Below are 17,667 nucleotides of genomic sequence, written 5' to 3' on the forward strand. Positions count from 1 at the left end.
ATCACTCAACTCCCTCACCCTAATTCATTTCCCTTTGGAGACCGATATGGTCAGTAAGCCCTGCATGTTATAGATAAATTCAGTCTCCCGTGGAAGAAGTTCTCACACTAAAGAAATAATAAGTAATTGACGTATACATGTTACTATGCATCATATAGTACATACTATACATATAATATAAAGCATATATTTATAAACAGTTAAATAATTTAACACTGGACCCACAGTGCTTACATTCTTCCAGGATTTAAATTGGAATTAGAGGTATAGTCTCAACGTTTTTCATGTTTGTGTGGGTAGGTTGGAGATGGGAGAAATCATTCTTTATGGTGCATTTATTTGTTTTCTGCTTAATACCCACAGGCAAATATATTGCTTACTACATGTCAGGCACTGGGCTAAGCACTTTTTTTTAACTTCTCAATGGATTCTGAGAACAATTTTGCAAGATAGGTGCTATTTATTATCCCCATTTCACAGGTGGCAAAACCAAGGCTGATAGAGGTTAAGTAATTTGCCAGGTCCAGATTTGGATTCAGGTCACTCAGATCATCTGACTTCAGGCTCAGAGCTCTAACCATTGTGCACCTTCCTGCCAGAGAAAGAATAGTCCCTACCCAAAAGTCACTGAAATGAATTACCTGTTACTGTCTTATCCAACTTAAACTTTATTTTGGGGAAATTGTAGTACCTAAGAAAAAGTCCCTTTAACCTTACCTGCAGGATATTTTTGGTTGGTCCAAGAAGAGGTACTGTATGTAAGTTACACAACCTAATCATGATATAAAAATCACTTTCCTATCAATTCGATTTTTTCTCTTTAACTTTCCATCACCACACTATTTTCATTGAATGAAGTGATGGCTTCTCTCATAAACCAAAGGTAGTATTATTCCAAAACCAAAAATACATTCATATTCATCCTCTAGGGACGATGTACTGCAAAACACAAGAAAAAGAAAGCCAAAATATAGTATTAAACAAGAAAAACTTGAACAAGATTCTGATTCACCAAAAACGAATGCGTAGCAAATGTGTTGCACTAGTGATGATACAGCTTTACTGAAGCACAAAACCTAAAATTTTGCAATTTAACCACTTTTTAAAAACAAGATGGAATTTAATAAAAACATATTTAGATCCTTGTATTTTAAAATTCATACGGAAGTTTAAAAAGGAAGTTTTACAATGAGTTCATTGAATCACAATGTAGAACTGGCTTTCACTTGAGTTATTGTACTGTATTTGTAATTTCACATTTTATGCTATTTAAACTGATGGATTTTATTCTAATTACATAAGATAGAGGCACTGGGACGCAGTGAATTGAATAGGGAATTTGGAGATCCAGGCTCTGTTTCTGTTCTGTTACTAACCTTGTAAGAATTCTTTATGCATTCTGTGCCTCACTTTCCTGATCTATAAAATGGGACCACTTACCTCGCTGGGGTATCATGTAAATTATCCATTCATTTGTAGTGCTCTTTGAGGTTCTTGGAGAAAGACACTATTATGTGGAATTATGTAACGTTGATACATGCTCTTTCTTTGCTGTCTAGGTCAGTACAATAGCTTCTCATCACTAAATGCCTTTTTGCTAATGTGTGCCATTTCATAGTTTAATTTCTCAAATTTCCCATCGACTACACTCACATTAATACAAAATTGGTTTCACCATTGTATAAAGAGAAGAGAAAATTGTGTATTCATGTTTGTGTAATTAGGTTAGAGAAATCATAAGTTCACACCCTAAAATTTCTTTCCTTTTCTTAAACATTTCTTTCCCTGGAAGTGACTTTCATGCTTTTTCTTAAGATGGCTTGCAGCAACTAGGAAGCAATGTTATCAACTCTAGATTATCTGTGGTCATTGGGGACAGTGATCATCCGCATAAATGTCCATCAACCTCATTTAAGCAATAGTTTTAACAATCTCCCCCACCAAATATTTTTTTTAATCAGAAAATGTAGTAGCCTTGCACATAATACACAACAAATTTGTGTTGAATTGAAGTGAGTACATGCATACATTTGTGTTCTTGTTCCTGTGGACAGGCTGGCCAATGTGGAAAACTGGCCAATGACCAAAAATCAGGAAATTGGGCATTCCAAGAGAAAAAGCAGAGGAATGGACCTGGCTCATTTGCCTCTACATAATCCAGAGTTGACTCTCTTTTCATTGCACCCTAGAACAAGCCTTGATGTCAGAACGCAAACCCATTATGTATGTATAATGCTCATATTATAATTCATACAGGCTACGGCCACTCCGATGCCGATGTTCTTCACCAGTCGTTACTGGAAGCAAACATTGCCACTGAAGTCTGTCTCACTGCTCTGGACACTTTATCGTTATTCACGTTGGCGTTTAAGGTTTGTTTGATCAAGAATTTCCTGATCAGTTTTTAATGTTTTAAGTTCATTCATTGGTTCGAACCCTGCTTGAAGATGTTACACTCTTCCAGCAGCTAGTTTTCTTTGTTAGTTATAAATCATCCTAGGAAGTTGCTAATCCATAAATACCATCAATGAAACCATTTTACAGCTTAATGACTTGAATTCCCAGAAATATAATAAAGCTTAATTTGTTAGTCTGTACAACATGCTTTGAAATGATGGAAACACGAACTCTGGAGGTAATTAAAGCTTGAGGAGAACAAAACATTTACCAAAGGAAACGTTTCTCCACAGTACTGCACCCTAGGGGATGATAAACTCAATGACCTCATCAGGCATTTCTGTCTTCTTTATCTTTGTTCTTTTGAATGGATCCAAATGCTGCATGCAGTGAAAGTCTAGATTTAAATTGAGCATAGCACCTTAAAATAATTTAAATTAACTCATACAAAAGAATGTGTGTTCATTTTTATTTCCCTGCTCTCCTTAGTCTTTGAGTGAAACAAAAAAAATATGTATTTATAAATAAGAGAAAGAAATTTTTAAAAATGCTTTAAAAATTAATGTTTAAGTTCTTCTGGTATCATGTGACCATGATGTATTATAATTAAGAGAAGAAAGGCAGATTCTTGCTCAGCCTTGTTCTTGTATTCAAGATCCTAACAGTCTCTTTCTACTAAGTGATTATTTTCTTTTCCAAGTTAGAAAGGGCAACTAATGATGATAAACAATGAAGACTGAAACCAACGATTCTACTTGAATGAGAGTCCTAGAAAAGTTTGCCTTGCCCTTAATGTGGACTCAAATCACTCTTAGTTTACTTGTTTTCCAAAGAGCAACGTTCTTGTCACATGGTGATTAAATCTAGATCTCTCATTAATCTCTGATTGAACTGAGATGACTGCATTATAAATTAAGTTGATTAAAATATTTGGGGGAGGAGATTTTTTATGTGGTGGCTTGTAATGTTTGCGAATGCTTTGAAAACCCTAATTTTTTAAATTATATCTTTGCCCTTTTTTTCCCATACCCAGTAAAGCAAGTCATTATTTTAAAGCCTATCTTATAGATGAGAAAATGGAGACGTAAAGAATAGATGATCTCTACGGCAGTATTTAGCATGGGGCTAGGGAAGAGAGCTATGTTGGGTATATTGAGTTTCAGTCTCTATTTTCATTTGACTTTTTTTTAAGTTAAAAATTCTCATCCAAATTGTCCATTGTTTTTGACCACACTTTCAGGTTACAACTTCTCATTGTCAGGGTCTCATGATCCTCTGACCTAGACATAGGCAGTGAGAATAGGGAAAGGTTTATAAAGTGCTATCAGTGATAGAGCTATAGCTAGTCTCTGACTGGTCATCTGTCCCTAGGGCAGCTGGATGGCCCATCAGATAAGAGTGCCCAACCTGGAGGCAGGAAGACTCATCTGAGTTCAAATGTGGCCTCGAATACTTACCAACTATGTGACCCTGGGCAAGTCACTTAACCCTGTTTTCCTGTTTCCTCATCTGTAAAATGATCTGAAGAAGGAAATGGCAAACCATTTTGTATCTTTGAGATACAGTATCTTTAAGAAAACCCCAAATAGGGTTACAAAGAGTCAGACACAACTGAAAAACAACTGAACAGCTGATTTCAGTCATCACTTCCCAGCCCTTTGGTGCTCTCTATAATTAAGACTTCAGGCAACCTAGTGCAAAGGACTTTCACAGGGACACACATAGAAAACAGGGAAGCACAAATCCAGACTTACAGGGAAAACTCCCCAAGAGGACCACCCTCCCAGAACTTCATACGCCAGCTACAGTGATCTCTTACCTGGATCTCTTACCTTACCTCTTTGTACCTTTTACTTCTTGCACCTTTACCAAGAGATTGATCTTAAAAAAAAAAAAAACAGACAAAATACCCCACAGCTTATAGATCTCCCTATTCAGGTTACTTTTTATACACCGCCTACTGGTGTCTAAAAGGCTTGTTACCCTGCTTAGGCAACAGCTGCTGCTGCCCTGCCGTACAAATCAGCCACCCTGTATTCCTCATTATGTGATAACACCTGTGTTCCACATCACCCATTCATACCTTCTAAACACACACACACACACACACACACACACACACACACACACACACACGGATTTTCCAAAGTGATTGAGTAACTATGCTGATCTAAACAGGAAGGAAGAGGAAGGTGAATGTTGTAAAGTGAAGACAGCACGTAACCATAAGAGGTGTGGTCTGAAATACAGAGAATCATTTCTCAGACTTCCTTACAATTTGTCTCCAACCATTTGGAGATACTAAATTCCAGTCTGAGAATTAAACCCTCCAACTGTGTTAAGATAGGGATAAATTATGAAGTTATAATAATAGCCCTAAACAGAATTATGTTTGTTTTATGTTAAAAGGATGGAATTTTAGTTTTTGACTTGTTTCATAATGGTTAGGACTTAAGATATATATGTGCTAAGAATTCAGATTTCTTACCTGCAGATCCCAAAAATCTTTGTTCAGCTTTAAGACTTAAGCTTAAAGCTTTTCTAGCTTAAGACTGCAATTGGGATTTTTGGGATGCCCTATGTAGTGACAAAGGACATCGATATGATGTTTTAAGGTACATACATTATCACACTTGAGTTTCACAAGAATCCCATGAACTGAATTACTCCTCTCATTTTACCAGTACGGAAACCAAGTCTCAGGCATATTAAGTGACTTACCCATAGTCATGCAGTTAGTGGGTATTTGAACTAAGGTCATCTTGCCCAAGTCCAGAACTCTATGTATTACACTGTCTTACTGGTCAGGAGCAAGAAAGATAAGGCTAGGTGATCTTAAAACAAAGCTTGATCATGATCTGCTACTGTTAATAGCATACTTGTTGCGCTGGGGTCCTAGCTTCCTCATCAAGATCCTTCCTCTCCTCCCAAAAAAGCTAAAGACTGTGACTAGGGATTTGGAGGCAGGATTGGATGCAGACACAGGTTTAGGACTGAGAGCATGTCTTTGTCAGGGCTTCTTGGTCTACTCAAGGGTTTAGCCTTTGGCACTGTGGTGCTGCACATGTTCAGAGTGGCAAGATTTGCAAGATTTGCTATGACCTGGGCATAGAGAGATTTTTCCTAACAGTTATCAGTGGCCAGGTCTTGATTTTCTTGCGAATAGAATATAGCACCAATAGGGATCTTCACTAGGAGTTCCTCTAATGACACACAGGTCAAGGTCAGTTGGGGAAGGATAGTTCTAAACCATGAACGTGATCCTATAGAGAAATAAAGATCAGTCCTGTCATAAAGGACCCCTTCTAAGTTGGTCACTTTTGATGAACTGTCTGTAGCAAGTTGGAAGATTAGTAGATTTAAAAAACAAAAATGAAGAAAATGTTCAGAAATATCAAACATGAGTCCTGTTCAAGTGGAGAGAGAGTATGTTCAACAGTATCTAAGTTAGGTAGGTATTCTTTCAGTAACACCTGCTAGAGATGTACCAATAAATGTTTAACAATCAGCTTTCTAGGAATTAAAACAAGGAGGAAGGATTTACGCAGGATTCACTTTTCAGTTGAATCTGCATTATTACCATTTTCTCTATAATTTTCTTAAGTCTGTACAATTAATGAAATAACAAATCAAGCCCTGACTTGTAGCGTTTATCCATTTTCCAAGTATAAAATGCTCACATTGAATCATCTTGAGAACCAGGACAAGCTGGTACCAGCACACCCTTGCCTGTAACTTCAGACTTGTCTAGGACCATGTTTGGACTTCCTAGAAGGAAAGTGCTTTTTAAATCCCTTAGATAGGCATAATTATTCCTTCTGAGCTGCTCATATTTCTCAGGCAACAATTATATGCCCTAGTGTAATTCTTCCTTATAGATATCTGTAAATATGTAGATAAAATTCTTTCTTATAGATATAGATATATAATACCATATAAATACCATATTTATATATGGTATGTTATATGTCTATTCACATAGATTATTTTATATGAGATATAGATAGACAAAATGCTTTATAAAATTGTAAAGAAAGGCAAGGAGTTTGTGACCCCGGAGTAAGTCACTTAAGCTCTTAATGCTCTAGAATCCAGCGTCTAAATAAACCTTTTAAGACTAACCTTTAATTAAAAAGAAAGTGCTGGCCTGCTTTGGTCAAAAGAGGTTTTTTCATCTAGAATTTCCTTCTACTTGAATCAGTATATTGAGTATATTGAGATGTCCCATTGTAAACCTACTTTTTAACATAGTACTGCACTCTCTTTGCTCCTAAAATTATTTTAATAATAATCTGCTTCTAGTAAAACTCTTCATTTTATTTCTTTTTATTTTTCATTTCTCTTAGAACAGCCTTGTGGGGTGAGAAATTAACACAACACATGGACTGTATTGCAAAAACCTAAGTTTTTTAAAATTACATTTAAGATGTAAGTACAGAGAGCACTAAGAATTAAAGGGATGCTCACACAAGTAATTGAAGAGTGGATTGCTAGGAACTTGGTTAAAAAAACAAACTGGTAAATTTTATTTTTTTTAACTAAAACAAGGACACTATATTATGATGCCACTTTCCATGAAGAGCTTCTCTAGTAAGTGACTGTGTTAAGTGAGGCCAGAAAGTGCTTTTTTGGTTGCTGTCGTTGAATGACTCGTTGTTGATTCTTCATGACCCCATTTGGGGTTTTTTTGCCAAAGATACTGGAGTGGTTGGCCATTTCCTTCTCCAGCTCATTTTACAGATGAGGAAACCGAGGTACATAGGGCAAAGTGATTTGTCCCAGGCTCACACAGCCAATAAGTGTCTGAGTTCAGATTTGAACTCAGGAAGATTAATCTTCCTGACTCCAGGCACTCTATCCACTGTACCACCTAGGCTGCCCAACAAGGTGCTTTTCTAAAAATGAATTTTAGAAGAGTGAATTCTCAAATCAAAAAAACATGAATAAATATGTATGATGATTGCTTCAGTAATAACATATCTTCATAAATAGGACTGTTCCTACCATCTCATTTTAGTGCCTGAAAAACCTGTGTCCGAAAAACCTGTGTCCCTAAAGAGGCCTGTCTTTAAGCAGTCTGATATTCATCAATCAAAAAAATTATGAAGCTTAGCACTTATTAATGCATAGCATATATAAAGAAAGGTAAAAATAAACTTGCTTTCAAGGAGCTGATTCAATTTTACGAAAGGTTCCATTTCTATTAATTTGTTTGATTACTGATTCTGTGACTTCATCATGGACTAAATTCAGTTCATTTGTTTCAATCATGTCTGACTCTTCTTGACCCTCTTTGGGATTTTCTTGGCAAAGATATTGGAGTGGTTTGCCATTTCCTTCTCCAAGTAGTTTTAACCTTAGTTTCCTCAGTAAAATGGAGATGGACTAGATTTTTTCTAAAGTTCCTTTGAACCCTCAGTTCTGTGATCCTACAACTTTTTTTGCTTCATTGAGTTTTATATACTCAGTCACCATGAGTTGCATGGATAAATACTAATTCTGAATTTCTATAACTATAACTTCATTCAGTTCAATTGCAAAATTGTCAGACTCCCGTTCAGTCTTTCTGTCATGACTTGCTTTCTAGTTTTTTTTCCTTTAAGAAATTGAATAGAGTAAAAAAAATTGTTCCGCTTAGAACATTAAAATTACTCAGGAGGCATACAACAGTTCTTCCCTCTTCCTTGTTGATATGTTTGTTTCTTGGATTATAGTTCAGTCTTTTTACATGGTCTTTAATTAGGGACCATTAGTTGTGGGACTTCCCTCCGAAGCGCTGTGCTACCTTTATCACCTCTGTAACAGCTCCTCTCATTCACAAAAGACAATTCAAGAATCTGCCTTAAAGTATAATAATCTTAAGGTATAACAATAATAAATAGTACAAATATATAATAATAAAGTATAATGAATGATATGAATAATATACGTAAGGAAGTATAATAATCTTAGCATGTAATAAGTAATTCTATCAATAGTAAATAATAAAAATGATCAAGTATAATAAACTTAAAATCTATGACAGGTTGACTTTTGAGTATCATGAAATAAAATTCTACTTACAAAAAACAACCTGTATGCTACCTTAGCATCTAAAATCATGAGACTGAACTTGCAACATTATTTGTATGGCAGGAGGATTCTTTGTTTCAGTGAAAGACTTTATGCGTGGTATTTTAAGGGGGCCTAACCAGGGTACTTACAAGACAACTCATTTTAGTTTTAAAAAATAAAAGTTCTGATTTCTACACAGCTGGTCGGGAAACATTGTGTAAAGTGAGACCTACCCCTACTTGGAAATGCTATCAAAATTCTCAGGGATTCCTGGTCTGTCTTACTAACTGTTGTGACAATCTGTTTTAAGAACCAACTCCTGGCTGATCATGGGCATAATCCACTGATGAAAAAGGTTTTCGATGTTTACCTGTGTTTTCTTCAAAAACACCAATCAGAGACAGCTTTGAAAAATGTCTTCACTGCCTTAAGGTCCTTAATTTACAAGGTGAGTCATTTAGTGGAAATTATTTGTTACTGATGCATCCCATTTTCTGCACCTGAGATTCAAGGGCAGTTTATTGGGCATTAATTTTTACAGCACTGGCTCCCTTTTCCTTACAGTTTCCCTCTACGTTTTATGAAGGGAGGGCAGACATGTGTGCTGCCTTGTGCTATGAGATCCTTAAGTACTGCAATTCCAAGCTGAGCTCCATTCGTACTGATGCTTCCCAGCTGCTGTATTTCCTAATGAGGAATAATTTTGACTACACAGGAAAAAAGTCCTTTGTGAGGACACATCTGCAAGTAAGTGTGATGTATTGTTTTCATTTCTTAAACTTTAGCTGGATAATTTGAGTGCCCTATTTATTGATCTGGCTCCTCTTTCAAATGATAATATTCTGGCTCCAAAGATGAAATATTGTGATGGCAAAATGCCATTTTGGCCAAATTCCGTGTGTTATTTTCCCAAATTCTACAAGAATTAGCATGAAATTATTTTTGTAATTTAAATAGTGAGACAGTGTGGTAAAATGGACTGAAACACTTAAATTCCATTTAATATTTTTAAAAATCTCAGATTTTTTTATATCCTTAGATATAGGAAACAAGGGAGTTTAGAGATAGGTATTTATTAAGTACCTACCATGTGCCATCACTTTACTTGACCCTCACAACAGGTCTGGAAGGTAGATGCCTATTGTTGTCTTCATTTTACAGTTGAGGAAACTGAGGCAGAGAGAGGTGAAGTGACTTGCCCAGGGTCATACAGCTAGTAAATGTCTAAGGTTGAATTTTATCTCAGCTCTTCCTGACTCCAGGGCCAGCACTCTATCCACCATGTCACCTATCTGCCTGGGAGCTCCATGTCTAACGCCTTCATTTTATAGAGGCAAGACTGAGGTGGAGAGAGAAAATAAGTAATTTTCTCAAGGTCACATAGGTAGCGTCTAAACACCAAAGACACTATATTATAATGTGACCATCCATGAAGAACTTCTCTAGTAAGCACACTGATTATGAAAGAAGAAAGGCCTCCAATGATCATCCTTTTTTCTCTGGTCCCCCAGTTTTATTTTTCTAACTTTTGGCTATTCAAAACACTACCACCTTTTTTTTTGATTCATTAATTCTAAATTTCTTTTTGCTGATTGCTTAAAATGCTACATTTATTGTCCTTTCTCCTTTCTACATATAAATGATGGAAATTCTTTTAACTTTCCCATTTCCATTTATTTATTAATTTTCACCCATGTTTACTGAGCTCTTTGCAATGCATGGTACCATGTTCTGAGGGAGAGTGGTTTATCCTTTGTTCCTGAAGAGGACCGTGAGTAAGTGATACCATGACATGCAAATGAATTATATTTAAGTGAGGGAGGGCTGTGCAAAGTCACCAGCCTCACTTTCTCCTCCAAGCTATCTGGGTCCATTGGCAAGATAGCTACTAGCCTTGGAGTCAGAAGATTGAGTCACTTTCACCATGAATAAGTAATTTAATAGATGATGTTTGCCAGGCTTTAAGGTTTGCCATACACACTTAATTTCCTTTGACCCTCACAAAACCTCTGCCAGGTAGAATACCATGTCCTCGTTTTACAGATAAGGATATCGAGTACAGAGACTTTCAGAGGCATGGCAAATGTTTAAGAGATGTAAATCAAATCCAGGTCTCTCCCAGCTCCCAAGTTTGGCATTCTTTCCACATTATCATGACCTTATAAATAACCTAGCCTTCCTGAAGCTCGGTATTTTCTTTTGTAGCCCCATTTTGCCTCGATTTCCCCAAGTCTAAAAAAGGGGATCATAATAGCACCTAACTCACAGTTTTGTTGCAAGGATCAAAAGAGATAATATTTATAACGTCCTTAGCACAATGCCTAACACATAGTAGGTACTTACAAATACTTTTTCCATTTCCCTTCCCCACTGTAAAATAGGATCATAATAACATTCCTACTTTCTTGCCTTGTTCCTTGTATTGCTTGCATCACTAGCACCAGGAACAGTGCCTAGAACATGGAAGGCACTTAACAGACACTTATTGATGGATTGATTCTTTGCATTAGGAGGAAAGCCCTTTGTAAATCTTAAGTCATTAGAAGAAGGTGAATTCATACATAAGCATTATCAAATTACTTCTATTCTCAGGGAGGGAAGTGGGGAGGAAGGATGGGAGAGGATCTTGGAACTCAGAGTTGTAAAAAAGAAAGGTAAAAATTGTTTTTACATGTAATTGGAAAAAATAAAAAGTCACTCAAAAAAAAGAAAAATGTGAATTGTTTTATTAGTTATTACCGGTTAAGACATCTAATTCCTGTCATTAGATGTTCTACTAATGCGAGTTTCAGTATACAAGTCCTCAAATGAATTTGAAGTGATCTTCCAGAAGAAATCCAAAGGAATAAAAACGTTTTGTGAACATTTTTTTAGCTACATTCAAAGAATCACTGCTTAAAACAGTTAATGTTATCTCTGTAAACATTCTAACTGAAAATACAACCCTGCGAAGTAGATATTTGAAAAGCAAATTGATTAGATCCTATTGGTATTTCTTCAAGGTTATCATTTCTGTAAGCCAACTGATAGCAGATGTTGTCGGAATTGGAGGAACCAGATTCCAACAGTCCCTTTCCATCATCAATAACTGCGCCAACAGTGACAGACTTATTAAGGTGGGTAGCCTAGTTTCTCCTCTCCCTTACCTTTGTTAGAGGGGGCTATAGAAACCCTCAATTCTGACCAGTACTCCGAGACATATTTGTGCCAGGAAGTGAAGCCTTGAAGGCTTACATGTGTCTATCTTTTCTCATTTTAGCACACTAGCTTCTCATCTGATGTAAAGGATTTGACCAAACGGATTCGCACAGTCTTAATGGCCACAGCTCAAATGAAGGAGCATGAAAATGATCCTGAGATGCTAGTGGACCTCCAGTACAGTTTGGCCAAGTCCTATGCAAGCACTCCAGAACTCAGAAAGACATGGCTGGACAGCATGGCAAGAATCCATGTCAAAAATGGGGATCTCTCTGAGGTAGCCTTAAAAATCTTTGGTTTTGTGATTTAGATAATATGATAAGGTGTTATTCATCAGTTAATTCTTTGTGCATAAACATACAGTGAAAACTATAGAGCAGCGATGCCAAACTCAGACAGAAATAGGGGTCACCAAAGTGCACATAATGGATCCCTGTAAACCACATAATGGTATCACTTATGTTCGTTGTATTTTTTTTTTATTTTGTTAATTATTTCCCAGTTACATTTTAATACGGTTCCCCACTTGGGAGAATTAGAAGTCTGGTCCCTTTTTGACCTCTGTTACAGGAGATAGAAAGAAATAGAAGTCCCTGCTTTAAGGGAGTTTCTAGTTGAACTGGGGAGATATGACACACACAAAAAGTTAATTAGTATTATGAGACTTACCTAAGAAGTGCTGTGTATAACCTTTATCAAGTTGCTTACCTCCTCAAGGAGGGGAGGGAGAGTGGGAGAGAATTCAGAACTCAAAATTGTAAAATCAAAACAAAAACAGAGCTTAAAAAAGTTTTTACATGGAAAAAATAAAATATTAAAATTAAAAAGTGCTGGTGTATTCAGATGAGAGGATGAGATCACTGTAGATTGTAGTGGCCAGCAAAAGATCAAGTTGGACCTTGAAGGATGGGCAGCACTTGAATTTAGAAGGAAAACATTTAAATTGAGATGATATTCAGCAGACAGGCAATGTACTTGAGGGTGTCAATTGGCAAAGTAATAAGGTTAGAAAAGTAGGTTGGGGTCAGATTTTGAAGTCTTTGGATGTCAGAATAGGGAGTTTATAATTTATCCTATAACCTCTGGGGAACTAGTGAAGGCTTTTGATCAGGGGCAAATAATTTGATCAAAATGTTTTAGGATGATTATTCAGCCATCATTGTACAGGATAAATTGAAAGAGAAAGACACTGAAGTCAGAGAGATCAGATAGAAGACTATTGTAGTAATCTAAGTGCAGTGAATGTCACTTAACAAGTAATTGATGAATATTGATGAATTTTTAAACATTAAAATTGTTGCCTTCTCCCAGCCTGATTTCTTTTAGGCTCTGGGTTTTAGGAACCATTCAGCTGGGCTCAAAGACCTTTCCTGCTTCTTCTTCGAAGAGGACTCAGTGTAGGAAGTTATTCTTAATGAGTTGGGTGTTGGGAAGAAATGCTGTGGGTAAATTTCTGCTTCTCTCTACCCTTATACATCCCATCAGCAAAATCATTTTTACAGCCTACAATAATTGGGAAATTATGTGTACTTTGATGTCTGTTGTGTATAATTTAAAGTAAAAGTTTAATTATTGTTGCTAGGGTTACTTTTAAAATCCACCATTGATATTTTTCCAAGTAAAATTCAATATATAGGAAAGGCAATATGCAAAAACACACAAAGATTTGTGTGTTTTGATCAGTCCCTATTGAGCCATCAATCCAATTATTATATTTCACTGACATTTAGAACCTATGTAACTCTCCTGTGACTATATATCAAATGAAAGGAAATCATGTGGGCTAGGATTTGAGGATATGATAAATGGTTATTTTAAAAGAATAAACCTCCTGAATGCCAAAAGGAACTAATTATTCTTGCATCTTATTTTGGGATCAGGACTGACTTGTTATAACCTGAACTAAAAGAATCATAGATTTATAGATTTTAGAGCTGAAAGTTTAATCCTTTCCTTTTACAGATGAGGAAACTGAGCATTAGAAAAGTTAGTTCACTTGCCTGAGATTATAAAACTAATAAGTGTTAGAGCTGGGATTTGATTGATTTCAGTTCTCTCCTGACTCCTAAGCCAGCTGTTTCCACCACTTCATGCTGCAAAGAGCAGCCAAGCTGCCCACCCTTGGCCAGATTATCATGAAGCTTCTGCCAGCCTTCATGGCAACATGGCGGTAACAGCAACTCACAGCCAAGCGTTCATTGGACAGGACTCTATGGAAGATTATTCCTAGCAGTGTGTCACAGCAAAAAACTCACTAAAGAGCTGAATTTTAATCAAGAATCATAACATTTAATAACTCTAGGACCATAACTAAATTAATTAATCTCTCTGGACCTTAGTTTTCTCCTACATAAAACAGAAATAATGAAACATGAAGTATCTACCTCATGGAATGATTGTAATGAAGTAATTTATGAGCATCAAAATATTTTAGAATATGAATCATTATCCTTATTATAAATAGTAGTAGTATTACATGCCATCTCAGAATTTCTTGTCACTGGCAGTGATCTGATAATTGGGTTTTCCAGCTTTGTTTATTTCTGGTCATAAATCACTTAATTAGATTCTTGATAATTAGTACCTTATATGTGTTTGGTCTCCTGCCAGAATGGCTTCTCTTTTATTATTAGGTCATCTGGTTGGATTTTATAGTTAAATTTTACCTATCCAAGACAACTGAAAATTGAAAGACCAGAAGTATATGTGTCTGTCTCAATTTTAAGTTAAACATATTTGAGTGTATGTATATGTGTGTGTGTGTGTGTGTGTGTGTACATTGTGTGTGTACATGGAGAATATATGTATTTGAGAAATATGTATCAAATATAAAGATATATGTATGCATACATATATTATATGATTAAATATATATTTATCTAATGTAAAGATATGTATGTATACATACATTTATTTTACTTAAAATTGAGAGATTGTGTAGAGAGAGTTTCTTTTTGGAATCTGCGAAAAGCTGATTCCCATTTCTTGAGCAGTTTAAAATGAGAATAATTTCCTTTATTTTGTCCACTTTAAGAAAATATAGTAGATGTTATAGAATTTTTTAACAAAAATCAACTAACCAGTCAGTCAGTAATTATCTATTACGTATCAGTAATATGCTCGGCACTTTGCTAATTTATGGAGTTACAAAGGCAAAAATGAAATAGTCCAAGCTCTCAGGAGGTAGACCAATATATGTATGTGTGTATATATGTTTATGCACATATACATATGGATATCTAGATTTCTATCTCTATATATCTATATCTATGGATGGATGAACATAACCATGCCCTATAAATGCTCACACTCACCACATACATACAAACACGCACTCGCAGATATACACATCCACACAAAATTGAGAAAGAAGGCACTAACTAGCACCTCAGTTCTAAAACTATACATCTCCTAGGCCTATGGTGCTACAGCTCACAGGAACACTGCAGGATCTTTTAAAATTTTGACCTAACTACTTAAAAAGTAGAACCCTTGTTAGGCATTTCTTTTGGCCTCAGAATACTGAGAAAAAATTACTGAGATACAAGCTAGTTTGGGGAATTCTATGCTAGCAGCTGGGAGAATCAGTGAAGATTTTCATGTATAAAGTGGTATTTGAACTGAGTCTTGTTAGGATTCTGAGAGGCATAGATGAACATAAAGTGAATTCTAGTCATGAGGAACAGTCACTGTAAAGCATGAAGACCAGAACTGGAATGTTGAATATGAGAGAGAGTAAAAAGGCCAGTTTGGTTAAACCATAGACTACATGAATAGAAATAAGTACAATAAAGCAAGTTGGAACCAGGTTGTGAAATTTTTTTAAATTTAATATTTTACTTCCCCTCCAATTGCTTACAAAAAGTTTTTAACATTTGTTTTTTAAAATTTTGAGTTCCAAATTCTCTCCCTCCTTTGTCCCCTTCCCACCTTATTGAGAAGGCAAACAGTTTGATATAGATTGTATGTGTTCAGTCATACAAAATATATTTCCATGTTGTGTTGTGAAAGAAAACTCAGACGAAAAAACAAGAAAAATAAATATGCTTCAATCTGCATTCAGACTCTTATCAGTTCATTCTCTGGAAATGAATAGCATTTTTCATTGTAAGTCCTTCAGAATTGTGTTGGATCATTGAACTGTTGAGAATAGTTAAGTCATTTACAATTGATACAATGTTGCTGTTACTGTATACAATGTTCTCCTGGTTCTGCTCATTTCACTTGGCATTAGTTCATGTAAGTCCCCTTTTTTTTGTGAAGAGTTTTGAATGCCAAATCAGAGGAATTTGGATCTGATCCTTGTGATAAGGAGCCATTGGAATGTATGTAACTGAAACTCATAATGTCAAATTATTTAAAAAGTCAATTCAAAATAATAATTAAAAGTAAACTCCAAAATGTTTATAAATTGTATGGAAGGTTAAAAGTAAAGAGTGACGTGGTCAGACCTGTACTTCAGAAAGGTCACTCTTCTTTGTGGAGGATAGATTGGAGTGGGGTACAACATTAGACAGAGAGGTTAATTAGGAGGTTACTTGAGTAGTTCATGCAGGTGAGTGGTGATGAGGGTCTGAACTCAAGTGGTAGCCAAGTGAGTGGAGAGAAGGGGACTTATGTAAAAGATGTTCAGGAATTAGAAATGCCAGGATTTTGCAATTGATTAGATATAGAGGATGAAAAAGAATGCGGAATCAAGGATAATGCCATGGTAGTAAAGCTGGGTGACAGCAAGGATGGCATTGTCCTCATTCACAGTACAAGGAGCTCAGATGAGGCATAGGTTTGCGGCAGGGGTGGGGAACCTGCAGCCTCAAGGTCACAGTTCAGATTCAGTCAAAGGGCCTCACTTGAGGACTTAGAGGGCTGCATATGACCTTGAGGCCACAGGTTCCCCAGCTCTGGGGGGGGAAGATAATCATATTTTTGTTTTATATTTCTGGTTTAAAACATCCCTATAATCTGAATTGAGATTTAGTGGGTAATAGTCCTCATGATTATATTTTGGCCCTTAGTTTATTTACGCATTTTTAATTGAAGCAGGTTATGTATGACCAATCTCTTACTAAATATATGGGGTCATTACATTAGTATAAACAATGGTAGCAATTCCTCAGAGACACACACATACTGTTTTTGAATTTAGAAGCCTTCTGTGGTTATGGAGCAAGCATCTGTTCTTTTGATTCCCTTTTTCCATCCATAAACTTTAATTTCAGACAGCCAGTTGTGGAATTTTCAGTTCCATGGCTACACAATATTTTCCTTTTTGATCCTTTCTCAGCCAGTGAAAGATCAGCTTAATTAGCTTTTTTTTTTAGTTACCTTAGTAACCAAAATTGACTACAGTTGCTTTACCAGGTTGTTATAGCACATGACAGAATATGTGTAAAGGCCTGGTAACTGTAAAGTATTTCCCAAATATAAAATGTCATTAATGACATGTCTAATGTATGATATTTTATTTTACAGGCAGCTATGTGCTATGTCCATGTGACAGCCTTGGTGGCTGAATATCTTACAAGGAAAGGTAAGAAGCGATTGCCAATGTTTTGTGAAGCTAACTTTGCTGGATTTATGAGGTGTGTTTAGTGGGCTGCTGGGCTGGAAACATTTTCTTCTGGTATATAGCCAGCTTAGGAAGCTGTTAACTTTGAAGCTGTGTGAGGACCATTCTGGAACCCTCCAAAGCAAACTTTTTGAAACATTAGAGGAAGCCAAGATTTTTAAAAGAAAAAATAGACCCAAAAAGGACCCTGTAAAGCCAGTACCAGCAGAAAGATGTAGATTGTCAGACACCCTTGTTTGACATGACATAGTAGTCTCAGACTGAGTACCAACACTGGAAGACTTTTTCCCTTCCTTTCCTTCCTTTAGTTTTTTGCTAAAGTTTTTTATTGTATTACTTGTTGCCAATCATTCCTTCCCACTGAGTGAACCTAGGACCAAAAGGACATGATCTTTCTGAAAGCAATCCACTCTCCTAGGACCAACTCTTTTCCCTTTTGAAGGCTTGCA

General features: G+C 36.1%; 1 protein-coding gene across 14 annotated transcripts in view; it reads left to right on the forward strand.

Annotated features, from left to right (window-relative positions):
* DOCK9 (dedicator of cytokinesis 9) overlaps positions 1–17,667 on the forward strand; it is a 352,890-nt gene that overhangs the window by 296,985 nt on the left and 38,238 nt on the right. For all 14 annotated transcript variants that reach the window (XM_072622068.1, XM_072622059.1, XM_072622061.1 and 11 more), the window contains exons 39-44: positions 2,257–2,372; positions 8,762–8,899; positions 9,016–9,198; positions 11,454–11,567; positions 11,711–11,926; positions 17,122–17,179. In XM_072622068.1, coding sequence (XP_072478169.1) covers positions 2,257–2,372; positions 8,762–8,899; positions 9,016–9,198; positions 11,454–11,567; positions 11,711–11,926; positions 17,122–17,179 — 825 coding nt within the window. The remainder of the gene's footprint in view (positions 1–2,256; positions 2,373–8,761; positions 8,900–9,015; positions 9,199–11,453; positions 11,568–11,710; positions 11,927–17,121; positions 17,180–17,667) is intronic.

The sequence above is a fragment of the Notamacropus eugenii genome, chromosome 6 (assembly GCF_028372415.1).
Source record: "Notamacropus eugenii isolate mMacEug1 chromosome 6, mMacEug1.pri_v2, whole genome shotgun sequence".
Classification (NCBI taxonomy): Eukaryota; Metazoa; Chordata; class Mammalia; order Diprotodontia; family Macropodidae; genus Notamacropus; species Notamacropus eugenii.